The following is an 18217-nucleotide window of genomic DNA, read 5'->3' as shown; positions in this document are numbered from 1 at the left end:
TTTCCACTGGAAAAAAAAGTGTTTGGAAATTTTGCAGAACTATAGCCACTTGCACACACGTTGGTAGAGCTGGACTTTCAGTCTGGTTCTGTAAGTATGTTTACTCTCAAGGGAAAGAGACCAGGTTTTGTTCATTTTGCTAATATATGACGTAACTGTAGTGCCAAGATTGGCGATAGGAAGGGTCCTGAGAATACTGAGATATTTCCTTCTTTAAGCTAATTACACTGCAGCTGGTAGAATGAATAAATTTTCTGCATCTAAAAAACTAGAAGAAAAAGAAGTAGACAAGACCACGTATTTATTTTAAATGAGGGAAGTTGACAACATTTAATACTTTGAATACTTTACTGGATTATATGCAACAGATAGCTAACAATGATTAATTAAACAGGCCCCATATCACATAATGTGCTGACTCATTAAAATTACCTAAATATCACATTAAGTTTATCACGGAGAAGAAAGATTTTTACCTGATTAGACATAAGCATAGCCACACAGTTATAAAAAGAGTCAACCTCATCCAACTTTACACCATTCAATGCTGCCTTCTGACTAAAGAGACTGATAACTCTTTGATACCACGTGTTCAGTATCTTCTCTTCTGCTTTAGAACAGCTTAGAGAGACATCAGTCTTTAAAGATTCACAGTCAACAGGCCCTTTCAATCTAGAAAAGAAAGTTACAGACAACTTTATAAACAAAATTTTAAAACCCATGGAGTAAAGTAATAGTAATATATACTGTATTACAAACCCATTCTTTTTTAGCAGAAAGCACAGTGAGAACCTAAGCATCACTTCTGTAGACTTAAATGAGGAAAAAATACCCCATACCCCAGAAAATAAAGAACAGTTACCAGAAGAAATAATGAGGAAAAAGATATTGAAAATTATGAAACCAAAAAGTTCCAAGATTAAAAATAAAATTCAACTGATGAAAATCAGCAAGGAATCTGATCTCTAGGGTTAGCGTAGAAGTCCCTACAGATAGTAATACTACTAGAAGTCAATTTTTCAAATGCTACTTCAACCAGACTTCTATGGGGATCATGGCATTAAGATTAAATAAATAATGAGACCTTTACAGAATTAAAGGCAAAACATAACCTTTACAGAATTAAAGGCAAAACATAAATCAAAAGGGCTGATACTACTGGCAATTAAAGCACTGATAAAATACTTATACCTAACAGAGAAGAAAAGTTAATTGTGTCATGACACAAAGTAACCTACTCAAAGAACATTAAATGACACATTGAAGAAATTTATTACATAAAAAAACCTATGATGAATAACAGAATCGAACAAACTCGTCTTTGCTAGCTTCAAAAATCTATATGGGTTAATAATTCACCAAAACAGACTTTACCTGAAACTTGAGAAATCTACTATGAGACAGGTAGAGAATGCTGCATAACCAAAATCCAGTAGAGTTTTCATTGTGGGGTGAAGAATATGCAAATTGGAAAGGATTTTATTTTTTGCTTGGATAAAACTGTTATGCCATGGTCTAGAAAAATCCAAGCCTCTGAAAAAAAAATCCAACACACAAAACCAACCAAACCAACCAAACAAACAAAAGTTAAGAGCTCAAGTAATACTTGAGTAAAACATTCTTACATATAAGAAGTAGAGTTAAAAAGCTTATTCCCTAACATGAAATTTAAGTGCCATACACATATCCTCAATATGATGCAGTGGAATCCATAAAGATACCCTGTCTGATCAACAATGTTTTATACTCCAGAGTATTTTCAGGTCACCTGCTCTTTCTGAAGCTCTTTCAATGTAAATTTCTAACTTCACCAACCGCTAACAGGAAGCGTTTATCATCAGTATTTAGATGGTACACATTCTGATGCTTCAGCAAATTGTGCAATTCAGATAATTATATTCCGTCTACCTGAATTCCTCTTCTATTTCAGTAGAGCATAATAGCCTTTCCTTCGGTCTCAAGGTTTCACCTCATAACACCAAAGTCCTATGAAACCTTGGCATTAGATGCAGTTTTAGCATGTTAAAGTACTGTACAATGCTGCTGTCTGCCAGTAAGCTGCCCTGTACACATACACTTCATTCCAGAGGTGGCTGCAATACGACTTTAGTGTCTGGGCACTCAGAGCCAGAAGTCTCATTTGCAGTCATTAGTGCTATTCTATGTAACTGTAAAAACAGTAATAGAACACTGTCAGTGCTAAAACTTTGTAAAGCATTCAAATACAAGATGTTCAAATGTAAAATCCTCTATAGAGAGAAAAAAAAAAGTCTCATTAAGGGACTCCAGAACTAATATTGTGCCGTAACTCTGTTCATGCAGCTCAATGAGAATTTCACTCATGCAAGCAAGTTTGTTTTGCCAGTGGGTTTTTTGTTAACTTAATCCACTCACAGAGGTGATAAAGGCAAAGGTGCCTCCTCTTCATCTTCAAGTCCTTTTACATCTGGCTTAATAAGAACATTTCGCACTAGGTTAAAAAAAAAAAAAAAAAAAAAAAAAGAACATTAGAAGAAAATTAAGCCATATTCAATAGGCACTGTACTTCCTCAGTCTTTCTCCAGGTTGAATCAAGCACATATTAGGATAGAAAGGTAACTATCATCCAAGTCTTCAAAACACATTCTCTCAAAGGTAACTCAAAATCACAGCTTCTGCTAAATATATATACAGATTCAGGTGGCTTAATTCCAGTTCTGTCCCCTGCTCCTGAAGGTTTTCAGATAGACTAGTGTTTAAATAATTAAATACTTTGTTAAGTAGTTTCTTCATTGAGAGGATAGTTGGTCACTGGAACAGGCTCCCCAGGGAAGTGGTCACAGCACCAAGCCTGTCAGAGTTCTAGGAGCATCTGGACGATGGTCTTAGTCATATGGTTTAGTTTTAGGTAGTCCTGCAAGGAGCAGGGAGTTGGACTTGATGATCCTTATAGGTCCCTGTCCTGGTTTTGGCTAGAATAAAGTCAATTTTCTTCTTAGTAGCTGGTATAGTGTTGTGTTTTGGATTTAGGATGAGGATAGTATTGATAACACACTGATGTTTTAGTTAGTATAAACACTGCTTAGCAACAAGTCAAGGGCTTTTCAGCTTTTCATACTGCCCTGCCAATGGAGGCTGGGGGTGCATAAGAAACTGTGAGGGGACATAACAAGGGCAGCTGACCCAAACAAGCCAAAGGCATATTCCATACCATATTACGTCATGCCCAGTATATAAACTGGGAGGAGTTGGCTGGGGGGCACTGTGGCTCAGGGATTGGCTGGGCATCAGTCAGCAGGTGGTAAGCAGTTGTATTGTGCATAACTTGTTTTGTATATTCTATTATTATTATTTTCCCTTCCTTTTCTGTCCTATTAAACTGTCTTTATCTCAACCCATGAGTTTTACCTGTTTTTTCCCCCCGATGCTCTCTCCCCATCCCACTGCAGGGGGGAAGTGAGCAAGTGGCTGCATGGTGCTTAGCTGCCGGCTGGGATTAAACCACGACAGTCCCTTCCTTGAGATAGTCTACAATTCTAAGTATTTATATTGAACAAAATTGCCATAATTATAGTGGGATACCATAATTATCCCGCTGATGACATTATGAAGAAGTTAGTCCCATGTTAAATTGTGTATTTTTTTAATCTGCATTTTTAAAAAGATCAGCCATCCACCAAAATATTGATATAACTTGGCTCAATTTCAGATTTCAAATACTATAAATGTAAATAAAAAAGATAGTAATACATGACTTCACAGGAACAAAATTCCAGTTCATGACTCTCTTAAAAAAGGTTTAAAAATCAAAGTAAGTTGTATGAGTGATATCCGAAAACTGCTAATTATCCTTGCAGATTTTTATTGCAAGCTTCCTCATGCATAGAAGGCAGCATCAGAAAACTTATGGATGTGCTTGTGGATGAACAGCTTAAAAAAAGCTGCTGTTCCTGAAGAGGCAAAAAAAAAAGAATGACTAGTACATAAAAAGTTTCTACCTTCTTTAGTAGAAAACAGCAATATATTCTTGGATCAAATTAACTAAACAGGTTAAAAACTTGATGAAATAAGGTCATCAGCAATCAACCTTTTTCTCATGAAGTCTACAGTTGCCTTTGTTTTTGCTTGAACTATACCTTTGGCTGGTTAACTTTTTACTAGTCCAAATAAAGTCAGCAAGTTTTGCCTTAAACATTATGGCAAATGCACATTTGATGAGGCAGAAAAAGATAAATCAGTGGTTAATTACAAAGATCATGCCTGGCTGAAAGAACAATCTAGAAAAAAATATTTTCAGTGGGAGAACATGGAGCAGCTTATAACATATATATACACATTAATATACTAATATTACTACTGTGTAGTTTCTGGTACTTACCCACGCATCTTCTCATGCTCATTTCATAATCCCTTATTATCTCCCCTAAAAGCTTCTCAGCTAGCAGCTGTCTATCTTTGCCTTCCATAAGCGACTGTGGCACCAATGCGAGCACGGACATTAGCCACTGCTGCTGAATGGGAACCACCGGATTACTTTGCACGCACTTCTTCATAAAGAGATAGTTTGTCTGAAAGGACAATATCGTCAGAGGTCTAATAATTGGCTATGTAAGTATTTTTGCATTAGGCTTGACAATGAAGTCTCTTTTTATTCACCATTTCTTATGCTTAAGGACAGGCAACATAATCTAATCTTTTTAGCGTTTACTGACAACTACACTAAAAGCTACTCTATGGTGGGTAAAATGGTCTCCTTATCTCAATGCTTAAATACAAAATACTGTACTTTTTAGTACAGCATTTTCCTTGGTTCTCTGCTGAAGTTTACGAATGATGATAAAACAGTTCAAGGTTCCTGTTATTGTTCTTTGGACAAACATTTATCTGGCAAAAAGAATGCACAAATGGGGGGCGGGGGGTGGGGGGGGGCAAAGAAATAAGTATTTATGCTTTTGAGTGATGGCTTTGCTATAAAACAAAAAAGGATCTGAATTGCTATAGTCTTCAGAATGAGTTTACCTAACATTGGCTAGGAAAAACAGATATTCCCTTAAGTTACTTAATATTTCAATGCTAATTTGAGTTTAAAGTGGCTCTCAGAGATAAAGTCTTATTTTAAAAGCTATACACAAATTCCAGGATTTGTACATGTTCCTCAAATCAGGTGATCAATGTCAAAGACTACTTTTTGTACAGGCTAAAGTATGATCTATGACCTCAACTGAAAAAATCCTAAAGCCTATTATAATTTTTTCTAAGTAATGATCTTTAGCTAAGGTTTAGATCAAAACTGAAATTACTGATGGACATACTTTCTATGACAGAAAAATACTTTCCTTCTATTGGACCACAAGAAAAGATTCCTATTTTGCTTCCTATTCCATTTTTCCCCAACAAGACTACTGAAAAAGCTTTTCCTGTTTAACCACCATCAATTCCACATAACATACTCAACCCCACTGAATAGAGACCATTCACTCTTCTACTCTAAAAAAGCAGAAGAAAGAATTTAACTCACTCTTCGTTGCTTTTGCTCACTGTTCATCTGTATAAAAAGGAACAGAAAATCATAATGTATTATGAATGTATAAACAAAAAAAAATCAGAAATATAAAATTTAACAAATATTATTCCTAAATAAAGACTTTATTCTGTAGATATGCAGGAATCAATTTCAATGGGACTACTTCAGCATACAAATACATCTATGAATTACTAAGGATTGAGATAAGTATCTTTAAGTAAATACTAAGAAATAAGAGGCATAAATGCCCCAATAACAAAGAACAAAACAGGCAACAGTTAAAATATTAAAGAAATACTTTCTCACAGTGGAAGGCAGTTCCGGGATAGTAGGTACAGGATCTCTGTGATATTTTTCTTCCATTGATACACGACAAACTTTTAAAGCTCTATCAATTCTAAAGTAAAACATACAAGTCAGAAGTGCAGAAAAACTACAAATAATATATTAAAAATAACGCTATCATTTTAATTGATGCAACCTGTTTTGTCATGTTTACCAACTCTTTGATCACTAAAAGCTAAGGCTGCCTTTGCATACTCTGTCTTCTCTTATGTAAAGAGCCACATTTGTCTTGACCACAATCGCAATGTATACATGCCTTGATTCACCTCATCCAATTGCCCAGTGCTCCTGTTAGGATTATACCTTACTTCACCTCAAACAACTGCAACAGTTCTTGTCCAACTGTATTATGAAAACAAAAAAAAAAGTGCAGAACAAAATTCCTAAAGATGTTTATTTTAACACCAGCTCCTTTTTACTGCCCGTGGTTATAAGTTGCTAAATAACTATCAGAAAACTTTGAACTGTTAATGTCGGCATCTCCTGCTGACCTTACGCACTAAGACATTTCAGTCCACCCTTTTGGGATGCACTCTGTACCTATCTTGCAAAGAGTATTTCAGCCTTATCTCAATATAACTCAGCTAAAAACTCCCAAGTGTAAGTTAGACTGCCAATTTCAAGTATACACTCAAATCATTACTTCAGTTCACTTCGTACAAAAATGTCACTGAATCAATGTTCCAGCAGAATATTCACTGTTTGTGAGGTGGCTGGTCAGCAGTCACCTTACTGCACAGAAGTTATCACTACAACATAGTTCACATTTTCAGCATACTGAACACCTGCATTCTAAAAACTGCACTGTGCCACTGGAGGTATCATTGAAAAGTCAGGATTTACTTTCCAAGAGCTAAAATTAAAAGTCTTCTTGTTTGTTAGATTTGTACTATAACAGCATTTAAATTGTTAAAAGAAACATCCTTCTCTGCTTTTAACTTCTATATAGATTAACTGCTTTCTATAACTATAAAAGAGAGGAGAGAGCACAAGGACAGAGGACAAGGAGAGAAGAGAAGAGAAAAAGAAAACGCAACACCCCCCTCACTTATCTTTGGCACAAATCAGATTTGCTCCTGTGATCAATTCTTCTCAGACTTTGATCTTTCAACTTAGTTTTACACCACTGCCAACCTCCAATGAAGCCAACAATTTGGGACACATACAGGTATCTTTCGAGAAAAAAAAACCTGTAATACTTGGCCACTTAAAAATTTAGCCACTGAAGTAGAACATCAATTGCATAGGAATTAGTTAAATAACTGGTTACCATCACCAAATCTAGTCGCAGCAAACGGAATCACTAAAAACCCACACCAACAAAAATAAAATTATTTACATCAGTGACAGTATCTAAAATGGGTTAAATTAGGACTGTATGTAGGTCTTTAATTTCCATTTCTTCTTCTGAAGGGCCAAACAATTTCTTTCTGTGCTTTTTAATCCTTTCAAATACCACTAGATTTCCTTATCTTTTTAATCTTTTACATGAAAATGCAAGTTGCTATATATTTCATAATACTACTATAAACAATGCAACCTTGGCATAAATACGAAAGGATTATGTGGGCTAAGATAATCAACATGTCTAGAGATTCTTCAGTAAATTCCTGAAAATAATGTAGGTATTTCAGGAAAAAATTTCTATCAAAATAATAAACTTTTAAAAAAGAACTTAATTTTCTATTAGACCTACAACAATTACATGATAGCAGCCCCTTCCTATTGTCTTTCCTCCTTTGCAAATTAAAATCTTGAAAGACAATTTTATGTGAATTTACCCATCATCTTGGCAGCTGTGCTCCTCTGGCAGCAACACAGATCACTAAGCTCAGCAGCAAATGCATTAAGATGGTGACAGAGAAGCCTGGTAGAAGTAGACCCACGTTTCGATCATTCATACAAAATCAAGCAAGTAATCCAGACTTTGATTCTCTTTGAAAAAGGCTTTCATAAAGAGAAAGGATTGTTTTTCAGTCTATCATAAACAACATTCAAAACGTGAAGGTCACTTTCTCCTCACAACTCACCCCAACAAACATACCTCAAGCAGATTTTTAGGTGCTATAAAAGAAAAAACATCAGAGATTCTATCAAATGTTCTATTATTAATGATTTCAGATTGAAAGTATTCAGCACTGCAATAGTGACATCAAAAACCTCTAAAATTAACAAACACCATTATTATTTCTCAGATGTCAAATGTGCAATGTTTCTTTCATTTGAACTTCAACATTTCTTGAATGACATGAAACTCACAGTAACTGATTAAGCATCTTTTGCTGTTCGTTGCGTCTTCGGTATGTCAGTAGTTTATTCTGTAATGGTGACATATCAGATGTGACTGACAAAGGTAAAACAGTGGGAAGAAACGAAGTTCTCAAAGTCTTTTTATTGGAAGGTGCTCCATCTGAGTGCGACATCTAAAACCATAACAAAGCCAAGATTCCAGAATACAATTAATCCTGTAGAGAAAGCAGTTTAACAGATGCATGTATTAAGTTGAATGTACAGAAGATATAAAATGAGGAAGTCTCGGGGATTTCCGCAATCTAGGTATGAAAGTTTAGCTTTCAGAAAACAGAAAAATACTGTATGTGTTAAAATGGTAAAGTTCAACGTAAAGCGTGTACAAAGTCTGCAATAGTAAAAAATGATGGTACAGTTCTATTAACTCAAGATGAGCACATTGCATAAAAGTCAAGTTTTATTACAAATCTCTTTAAGTGCTTATCTACCAGCTGTACACAGCACAGAAGACACCAGAAAAGCAGCCTCTTAAACCCCCCAGCAGGCTGCGCCTGACTGGCCCTGTTCTAGGCATATTTCCTGTTCTGATGGGGCCTGAGACAGCGTTGCTGTTCCTGTGGCTTCAGTAGGTGACTAACTACTCCTTTCTTGTTTGGTCACTAAAAAAAAAGTTACTGCCTCATTAAGTCCACCCATACTAGATAACGTGGAACAAATTCAGACAACAATGGCCTCTAAAGTTCTGAGGAAAAAAAAAAATGCCCGAAAGCATCCTGGATGTTTGGTATTACTGTGAAGATAAAGCTGCAGCAAATTTTCGAATACAAGATCCTAGAATTCTACTGAAGTGAGAGGCAGTCTTTAAAGGAAAAGAAACAAAATCATAATGACATCAACATAGACTTATAGCTTCACCACAGTGTCAAACAAATGGGAGCAAAATTATGAGAAAGTTACTCATTAGACACTGTGTCACTGTTAGAGAGAGACAAAGTGCAGGAAATTATCAAGAGAGCATTTATGTAAAAACAGCACCCTAGTCTTCTTTTCATGTTTCTCAAGGGAAAAAAGAATTAGGCTTATCTTTTATGTGCAAAGTAGACATTAAAAGTTCTGTTCCATACATGGAAAGGTTAAGAAACTGCATGATCATCTTGTAAAAAGCAGTGTAAAATTGGAGACTTCAGAAATAATTTTTTGGTGCTTAATGTCTTGTGGTGAACTTCGGCTGCTTAAGAACCCTATCTTGCATATAAACATGTATTCCATCAATAGGCCCTAGTGATAGTGCTTTATGTATTTACCTGAGGCAGAGCAGGGCACAATGTCATTTCAACTGCCTGTCTGGAAATGTTTATCATCTGAGCTACCAGAACAAGTGCCTCTGTAAATACCAAGCAGGTGCTTGACAGTACTTGACTCTTTTAAACTGCACCAACTCCGAGCTCTCTAGATAATATTCACTTACAGTATGCCAAGGTGCTCATCGTCAGAAGCAAGGCTAAACTGAGCAAGGACTAAACTGAGATTATTGAAACGAAGAGGCAAGCAAGATGTTAATGTGGCTGAGGGGATGTGGCTAAACCCTGGCTTGTGGATGCAGATTCCCAATGAAAAGAAGGCTTGTAATTTGGTGGGGGGTAGATATGGGATTCAAGCTAAGCAGATGGTAGTTTTGGTTATGACCACAGTTGTGGGTAGCTGGGCTCTGCAACATGAAAGTGGCGACAGTTATGGGTTTGAAATAATAATCCTAGTCTGGGGGCAGGATGAAGATGTGGAGCAGATGATTAGGTAACCGTGGTTAAAGATACTTGGCAACAAAAGTTTGATAATCAACTGGTATAAAGACAGAAAAATGAAAAAAAAAAAAAAAGAGGGGAAATAAAGAAAAAACCCTGTTGTGTGACTGGGCTCAGGCTCACTAAAAGACTGTCCTTTTATAGCGGCTTAAGTCCTGCTCGTGGCTGAGTACGGCTATCCCAGAAGATGGACGCCAGGGTTCCCCTGGAAACACGAGGCACAAACTCACACCTGCATTTCAACAGGTTCTCACAGGGGAGCAGAAAGCCAAAGCTACCTCCTAAACAAGCCGAACGTCCTAGAAATGAATTAAAACGGGTGGTGCTGGAGGCATCAAGAGAAATACAGCTCGGATAAAGAGAGCCGAGCCAGTATCACGCCTTCCCGGCTCCCTCAGCCCAGCAAGGCCCGGGGACCGCAGCCCTGCCGGTGTGTGGCGGGGGGAAGAGCAGCATCAACCCCCGCGACCGCCCCAGCCCCACGGAGGGCCGCCCCGCCGCCCACGCTGCCCTCACCTCTCCCGGGGCCGCGGTCCCGGGGCCGGGGGCCGCCGGGCAGGACGGCGGCGCGGAGACGGCTCAGGACAACGAGGCGGTTGCCGGGCAGCCGAGGGCGGGCGGCGCGGCGGCTGTCAGCGAAAGGGGCGAGGCGGGGCCCGGCGCCGTGCGCGTCTCTGGACTCGGGGGAGCGGGTCTACCTCGGGGGCTCTGGCGGGACACGCTTGCCCAGCCCCAGCCCCGACGCCGGCCGCCTTCCCTGACGCCATTTCAGAGACAGCCCGCGGTTGCCAGCCCGCGGTTGCCAGCCCGCCTCCGCCGAGGAAATCAGCGCCCGCACCACCAACCTCCCCCCGCAGCGCCCTTCGCACCTGCGGGCAGCGACCACGGCCCTTCTCAGCTCCCCGACGGCTTTAGTGCAAAGCCCTTGACTTCGCGGCCAGACCTTTAACCGCGTCCCTCCCGCTTTCAGAGCAGGCTTCTTCCCTCGAAGACGAAGCAGCACGCTGCCCTGGGAAGGGAGCTGTGCCTGCCTAGATCCCTACCGTTAACAAGGTTCACCTGCCCAAAACAGAATGCTCATTCAGCGCCTGTTTATTCACAGAAAGGGTGATTCTTGCGCTTTGTACGATACCAGGCTACTAATATACTCTTGTGATCAAAAAAAAAAAAAAGCAGCAGATACTTGGAAAAATCTTACCTTAAATTTCTTAGTCTCCCACTAACACAGCCTAAGCAAGTCAGTAAGTCTCTTCGCTCCAGCGCTCTGCCTGCACAAAGCAGATAAAAACCTTCTTGTTCCAGATCACAGCAAGAATGCTTGAGAAATGACAATACCCTCACGAACCAGATAGCTGTTGCTAAGCTTCTATGTTTTATAGAACTGTAAATGGAAATTTTAAGAAATTCCAGAGATTTACTACCCACTTGGCCGCATTTGACAGAGCCTTTAAAATCCTGATTTTTTAATCTGTGTGGGCAGAACCCACAAGAGCAGCTGGGGAGAATTTTAGATCCGTTTTCAAAAGCCCTGGGCACCTTCCTAACACGTTTTCACAGCCCAGGACTACTCCGTTTCAAGTTTCAACCCAGACATGAAATGTTTTCTCACAAACAGTAAACGAACCCGAACCCTCAGTATCAAAGAGCTTTATCCGCGCGCAGTCTACGCCCATCTGCGCCTTGTGTGGGAAACGAACTCCCTTTTCGGACAAGCCGTTTGCCCGGCGGCCGGGAAAGCTTTCCGCCGGAGACGGAATTTCGCGGCTGAGAGAACAAAAGGCGCTGTTCCTCCAGGCGGTCTCACTCTCCCCGCACGGGCGCGCTAACCGCCGAGAGAGAGGCCAAGAACGAGCGGCCGGCGGAGAGGAGAGCCGCCGCGGGGCCGCCCTCTCAGTCACGGCGAGGCGCTAACGCTCCCGCCCGCCGCCCAAAGCGACGCAGGGCGCCCTCGCGCGCCGCCCCTCCTCCGGGCGCGAGCGGCGGCGGCGGCGGCGGCGGCAGCGGCGGCGGTTGGGAGCGCGGCGCGGCCCCGCCCCGCCCCGCTGGCGGCAGCGGTTGGGAGCGCGGCCCCGCCCCGCCCCGCTGGCGGCAGCGGCGGCGGTTGGGAGCGCGGCCCCGCCCCGCCCCGCTGGCGGCAGCGGCTGGGAGCGCGGCCCCGCCCGGCCCCGCTGAGGTCGTTTCCGGGCGCGCCTCTCGGAAGCGGGCGAGCCGCGGCGCCGGCTCCATGTGGCGCCGGCTGCGCTCCGCCCTCGGGAGGCTGCTCGGCTCGCCCGCCGCCTTCCCCGGCGGCGGAGGAGGCCGGCCGCCCGCCGGCCGCGGCGCCATGGAGCGGGCCGTGGTGCGGTGCGTGCCGTCCGAGCCCAAGCTGAGCCTGCGGTTCGTGCTCCCCGACGGCAGCGCCAGGCACATGCAGCGGGACCAGGCGGAGCCGCTGGGCCGGGCGCTGGCCCGCATCGCCACCAACGCCGCCAAGGGCCACGCCAAGGCGGCGAAGAAGAGCAAGAAGGCGCGGGCGGAGGGCGGCCCGGCGGGGGAGGCTGCGGCGGCGGCGGCGGCGGCGCCGGCCGTGCGGCTCTTCTCCCGCGACGGGGAGGCGGTGGCCGAGGAGGTGCCGAACGCGGCGGCCTGGCAGGACGGCGCCGTGCTGCAGATCGGCGAGGCGCGGTACCGCGTGGAGCGCAACCCGCCGGCGCTCACCGAGCTCCAGCTGCCGCGCTCGCTGCTGGCCGGCTTCCCCGTCTGCCCCAAGGTGAGCGCCGAGTTCGCCGCGCCGCAGCACTGCCTCTTCCGCTGGTACCGCGAGCGGCGGCCCGCGGCCGGCGGGGAGGAGGCGGCGGCGGCGGGCGACGGCGGCCCGGCCTGGGTGGAGGCGGCGGCCGAGCGCGTCTTCACGCCCTCCAACGCGCTGGTGGGGCTGCGGCTGAAGCTGCGGTGCACGCCCGGGGACGGAGCGCAGCGCTACGGGGCGCCCCGCGAGGTGGAGAGCAGCGGCCCCGTGGAGGCCGGGCCCGGCGCCTGCACCTTCGACTCCCGGCACCTCTACACCAAGAAGGTCTGCGGGGAGGGCTCCCTGCGCGCCGTCTCCTACAACATCCTGGCCGACGCCTACGCCCAGACGGAGTTCTCCCGCACCGTGCTCTACCCCTACTGCGCCCCGTACGCCCTGGAGCTCGACTACCGGCAGAACCTCCTCAAGAAGGAGCTGGCGGGCTACAGCGCCGACCTCATCTGCTTGCAAGAAGTGGATAAGGCCGTCTTCGCGGACAGCTTGGCTCCAGCCCTGGACGCTTTTGGGCTCGAAGGGCTCTTCAGGATCAAGGAGAAGCAGCACGAAGGCCTGGCCACTTTCTACCGCAGGGACAAGTTCGGCCTCCTCAGCCAGCACGACGTAGCTTTCGGCGAAGCCCTGCGCTCGGACTCGCTGCACAGGGAGTTGTGCGATAAGCTGGCCAAGTACCCCTTGGTGCAGGAGAAGGTGCTGCAGAGGTCGTCTGTGCTGCAGGTACCAGCTTTTACATGCGTGCTTCCTCTTGCCCCTCTCCTCCTCCCACCGTCTGCAGGCAGGCGCAGCCAAGCTGGGTTTGTTGAGCGTCGGACCGCAGGAGGAGGGGGGGAGGGATGAACAGTCTGGGAGATAGAACACGTTAGTTAGGGTAACGAGCAGGGCAGAAGAGCAACTCAGGAACAAGAACAAAACATTGAGACTTTGCTGAACTGGATATATGGAATTACCAACATTTGGGAAAAAAAAAAAGGCAAAATTATTTTCTTCCTCTTAAGATGAAGACAGCTGTTGAACTTCTGGGCCAGGTATCGATTCCTGGTTGGTAGTATTGGCTGCTGAGTTTTTTGCTACTCGCTCCCGTATGTCAGAATACGTATTTCATAAAACTCACATCTTGTAAATCAGTTCTAAATGAGATTAACTTAATTTAGCTTGCTTTAATAATGCCACTTTAGAAAGTGACAGTAGGGAGAGAAATAAGGTTGGACAGGTTTGTGAGCTTGTTGGTGCCAGGGGGTCTTCCAGCAGAGCTACTGTGTAAGTACGAATGTGGAAGATGGAGGTCCGTGTCAGGAATTTCAGAAACGCTCACTGGTAGAAGTTTCCTACTCGTGGACTGAGTAGGACTAACAAGCCTTCCTTGGTAACCGAAATCACCTCTAAACTTACGTTCAATTTAACAACTATGCAATGCTACAGTTTGCTTGCTAAAACCAGGGATACAGCTCCAATTCTGTTGCAGAGGTGGGAGAATAGAAAATACAAGTAGCTAAGAATGGTACAGCATTAGCAACATCTTAGGGGAAAATATGGAATGGATTGAAGGGGAAAAATACAGCTGAACCAGACACTTAATGGACAAAAGAACATTTGTTAAATACCTGCATGTAGTGGTAATATATTAGCTGACATGCAGACCTATATAGAAGATAAAGAGACTCAGCTTAGGAGCTATACTGCTTATTAGTTATAAGCACCAGATTCTTTGAACTGGATTGCCATACAGATATAAGCTAACCATTGTGTTTTATAAAATACATAACCTCTCTATTTAAGGCTTAACAAAGTTTGCTTTTTTTTCTTGAAGGTTTCAGTTCTTCAGTCTACAACTGATCCTTCCAGGAAGATTTGTGTAGCTAATACCCACCTATACTGGCACCCAAAAGGTAATTTTGTCATGTTCCTGGATGTAGGGTAATGGGGTTTGTAAAGGTTTTTGTCTTTCCTAGGGAGAATAGATTTCCCCCTATTCTTTTGCAGCTATGACCTTTTCTTCTGAAACTGAGGGTTTCCTGCCTTGCTCCTTATGTAGATGAAGCAAGCTTGGCTGCTATTTCTTTATTTTCGTTAGAGTAAGATTGTTCTAGTCTGCCTGGGAGTCAGTAGAATACAGCTGAAAGCAAGGCAAGTCATGTTACACACAATTCACCCAAAGAGTAGACCATAAAATAGAGCGAGCTTTGTGTGTGCTCGTGGCTTCCCAATCCTGTTGTACCTGAAGGAGCTATATTGGGGTACTGCCAGCAGGGCAACCAGATCGGGCTACAGAAGCTTTTAGAAGAAATTCTCCTCTTTTAAATTAGTTTTCTTTTGATTCTGTGCCTTTCAGGAACATTATTAGGATGGTTGCCATGGAATGGGAAGCTGCTGTAATACGGGTGTTGAAGGTTCAGAGTTCTTGCATGTGCGAGTTTAAAACATTGTCTGCCTCTCCAAAACTTTCATAGTCACAAACTTCAAAGGCTTCTTTATGAAAACTGTTCTAAAACGTAGTGCACAGAAGATTTAAAATGAGATTGCTGTTTCAGCACTATACATGATATATGCTTAAATGAGCAACTTGGAAAATTCCTCCAATGCTACTGTGAAGTATTTAAAATCATACATTTTTGCGTTTTTAGGTGGGAACATCCGTCTCATCCAAATCGCCGTAGCCTTGTCTCACATCAAGCACGTAGCATGTGACTTGTATCCTAGCATACCAATCATATTCTGTGGAGATTTTAATAGTACACCATCGTCTGGAACCTACAGTTTTATTAACAGCGGTGGCATTGCTGAAGATCATGAAGACTGGGTCTCAAATGGTGAAGAAGAAAGGTGCAGTATGCCTCTAAGCCATCCTTTCAAACTGCTAAGTGCTTGCGGAGAACCTGCTTATACAAACTATGTTGGTGGGTTTCACGGATGTCTGGACTACATTTTCATTGACAGAAATGCTCTAGAGGTTGAACAGGTCATTCCTTTGCCAAGTCATGAAGAAGTAACAACCCATCAGGCTTTGCCAAGTGTTTCACATCCTTCTGATCATATAGCACTAATATGTGACTTAAAGTGGAAATAGATCAGCTCTTGCATGGTGCTTTTGGGGGTTTTCAAACAAGAAACTTAATTCACTGCTAGGGAACTGAGGTTACACCCTGGCTTGTATGCTACTAAAAGGAAGGGCAGAATGGTTACTGTGAGGTTCATGTGTTTAATGGTTCTACTGAATATTATCACAGGATTCAGAGTATTTGCATGACAACATTTCCCTTCCCTTTTTATATGCTAATAGGAAAAATATATTTAAGACAGGGGGTTTTGAAAATTGGATTATCATATACCTTTTTATTGGTATTTTTAAAGGACTAAGAATTATTTTGGTAAAAAAGATACATGAATTTAATCTGATTTATAAGACAGTGTACAAACTGAACCCTGCTTAATTCAGAACCAAACGCAGAACCTGAAAACAAATGGATTTAGTTGATTCAACCTCATTGTAATTACTGTTATAACAAGACAATTTTTTTAAAAAAACTTCAGAAATTGTCTTGTTCTCTTACCATTACTGCGTCCCAGTTTTTTAGTAAGTGGCATGAACAATGTACTTGTACCTACTACCTTCTGAAAATACGTTCTTTAATTATCAGTGAACAGACTTTCTGTCAACAATGTTAAATTCAAGGTTATAATTGATTTGGAAGCGTTTTGCTTGCCCACTTAATATGGGTAATGAGGGTAACTAGCACCTGGTAAAATTGGATACATACATAGGTAGCATCTACTTTGACCATCCTTCTGTTGTTTATAGTCATTGGCGATAAAAGAAATACTAAAGTTTGAGAGCCAACTCTGGATGGGAGGGAGCTTTTTAACAATATAATATGTTTCCAGGTAGGAGGAGATACAGAATAGTTAATGATGTGGTGCATTAGCTATCTGTGCCTAAATCTTTAAAAAGAAACACAAGTGACTTGCAAACCTTTATCACAATTGTTCTATTTTGTTCCTCTACTGCATACAAAGATGACCTGAATTCTGAATAGTGTTTTTACCTGCATTTTTTCCTTCTAGAAATAGTCTAGTCTTACCTATTTTGTAGGAGATAATTTGGATGTGGGGAAATGTGTTTTATCTGTACCTTCATTGAATGTGTTGGAGGGGTTTGAATCATTTAACAATGTTTTTTCCATGCATCATTAGTCCATATGAAACAGCATTTGAAAACCATTTCACTAGATCTCCCTCTTTCACCTAATAAAGTTCCCTTTTCAATTGTCTGTCACTGTTGTCAATTGATTTTTTTTTTTCTAGTTACTGGTGTCTTTCATGGCAAAACAAGTCTGCCCAGTTTGATAAAAGGTGTGTACCCTGTACTTGCACAACTACTCACCTCCACTGCATTCTAGTGGACTGCAGGTTGTAGCTGTTCATATACTACTAAATAGCCACTTTCAAGTAGCATATTGCTGAGGGTCATCAGTCCTGTCTCTTGCCATAGTACCTGCTATACTGTGAAGGGTAGTGCTTTGCAAAAGCTTGTAAGCATGCTCTTTACACTTTTGTATTTCCAATAAAATTACTACCGGTCTTTGTTACTGTAGTATCTGAGCATCTAACAAGTCAATGCTGATAAACAACTGCACTAGTAAAGACAACAGGCAGGTTTAGCCTCAGAGGTCATAGAAGGCTAAAAAGATGCAGGCCCATAAATCTCAAAACACATCTCAAACAACGTGACATGAGAAGACACATCTCATGAACTGTCCAGAGTTTTGTTACCGACTCTGCACATAAAACCACAGGTAAACGGAAACTGACAAAAGGACTGCTCCACTAACACGCAAGTTTGTAGGAGCCCCTGTTGCTAAAGGTCTCACGTAAATGTCCTTTACCAGTAGCTTTTTTCAGCAACATAAGCAGTTAACCTTCCATCTTCCTCTCATCCCAACCTTTCTTACCTGATCCTGCTTTACCACCTCTGAATCCTGGCTGCTTGTTCCCACTCATGCCACACCAAGCTAAAACAGGGAAATGATCCAGCTGAAAACACAGGGCCTTTAATTTTCTTGACTGTATTACCATTTTAGTGGGTCACTACATCCTGAGCTGATTCACCATAAAGCCTCTTGTGCCCAAAGAGCAAGATACAGGTTTGGAGGCTGGAATAAGTGATCAAGGCCTGGAGCAAGGCATCCAGCTGCTTAAGCAGATCCGCCACAAAACATAACACAAGACCGCATTGAAAGAGCATGCATTTATTGTAACGGGCTTTGGATGGCTTGCATGTAAACCTTCAGATTTCAATTTTTGCTAAGTGAGCATTTTAGCTAAGCCAAATGGTAGCTGAGGGCCTTTGGATAAAAAATGGAAGCAAAATGGGGAATGTAGCAATAAAAGTGGCCAAGGATGATGTTAGATCATTGCAACAGAGTGATGGACAGTACTTGCCCTGTAAAATTGGACCCTAAATACCTCAGGTGGGTCCTTGGTCAGTTACTGTTCTAAGTCTAATTAAAAAGTAAAGTGTAATTCAATCTTGCATAT

The 18217-nt window shown here is 42.6% G+C and overlaps 2 protein-coding genes across 2 annotated transcripts in view; one reads left to right on the top strand and one right to left on the bottom strand.

Moving 5' to 3' along the window:
- The window catches only part of DNAH12 (dynein axonemal heavy chain 12), a 72794-nt gene extending 64523 nt beyond the window's left edge, over positions 1–8271 (bottom strand). Inside the window, exons 1-7 of the mRNA XM_069812269.1 lie at positions 8108–8271; positions 5810–5900; positions 5498–5524; positions 4358–4547; positions 2395–2470; positions 1375–1533; positions 477–672 (exon numbers count right to left, since the gene is read on the bottom strand). Of these exons, the coding sequence (XP_069668370.1) occupies positions 477–672; positions 1375–1533; positions 2395–2470; positions 4358–4547; positions 5498–5524; positions 5810–5900; positions 8108–8271 (903 nt within the window). The remainder of the gene's footprint in view (positions 1–476; positions 673–1374; positions 1534–2394; positions 2471–4357; positions 4548–5497; positions 5525–5809; positions 5901–8107) is intronic.
- Positions 8272–12087: 3816 nt separating this feature from the next.
- Positions 12088–16950, top strand: PDE12 (phosphodiesterase 12). The gene is made up of 3 exons (XM_009924744.2): positions 12088–13402; positions 14493–14571; positions 15307–16950. Exons 1-3 carry the CDS (start codon positions 12125–12127, stop codon positions 15747–15749), a joined length of 1800 nt encoding a protein of 599 aa, XP_009923046.2. The 5' UTR covers positions 12088–12124; the 3' UTR covers positions 15750–16950.
- Positions 16951–18217: the final 1267 nt, after the last annotated feature.

The sequence above is a fragment of the Haliaeetus albicilla genome, chromosome 24 (assembly GCF_947461875.1).
Source record: "Haliaeetus albicilla chromosome 24, bHalAlb1.1, whole genome shotgun sequence".
Classification (NCBI taxonomy): domain Eukaryota; kingdom Metazoa; phylum Chordata; class Aves; order Accipitriformes; family Accipitridae; genus Haliaeetus; species Haliaeetus albicilla.
Note: the sequence above shows the minus strand (reverse complement) of the source record. Positions and strands in the feature narration are given on the sequence as shown.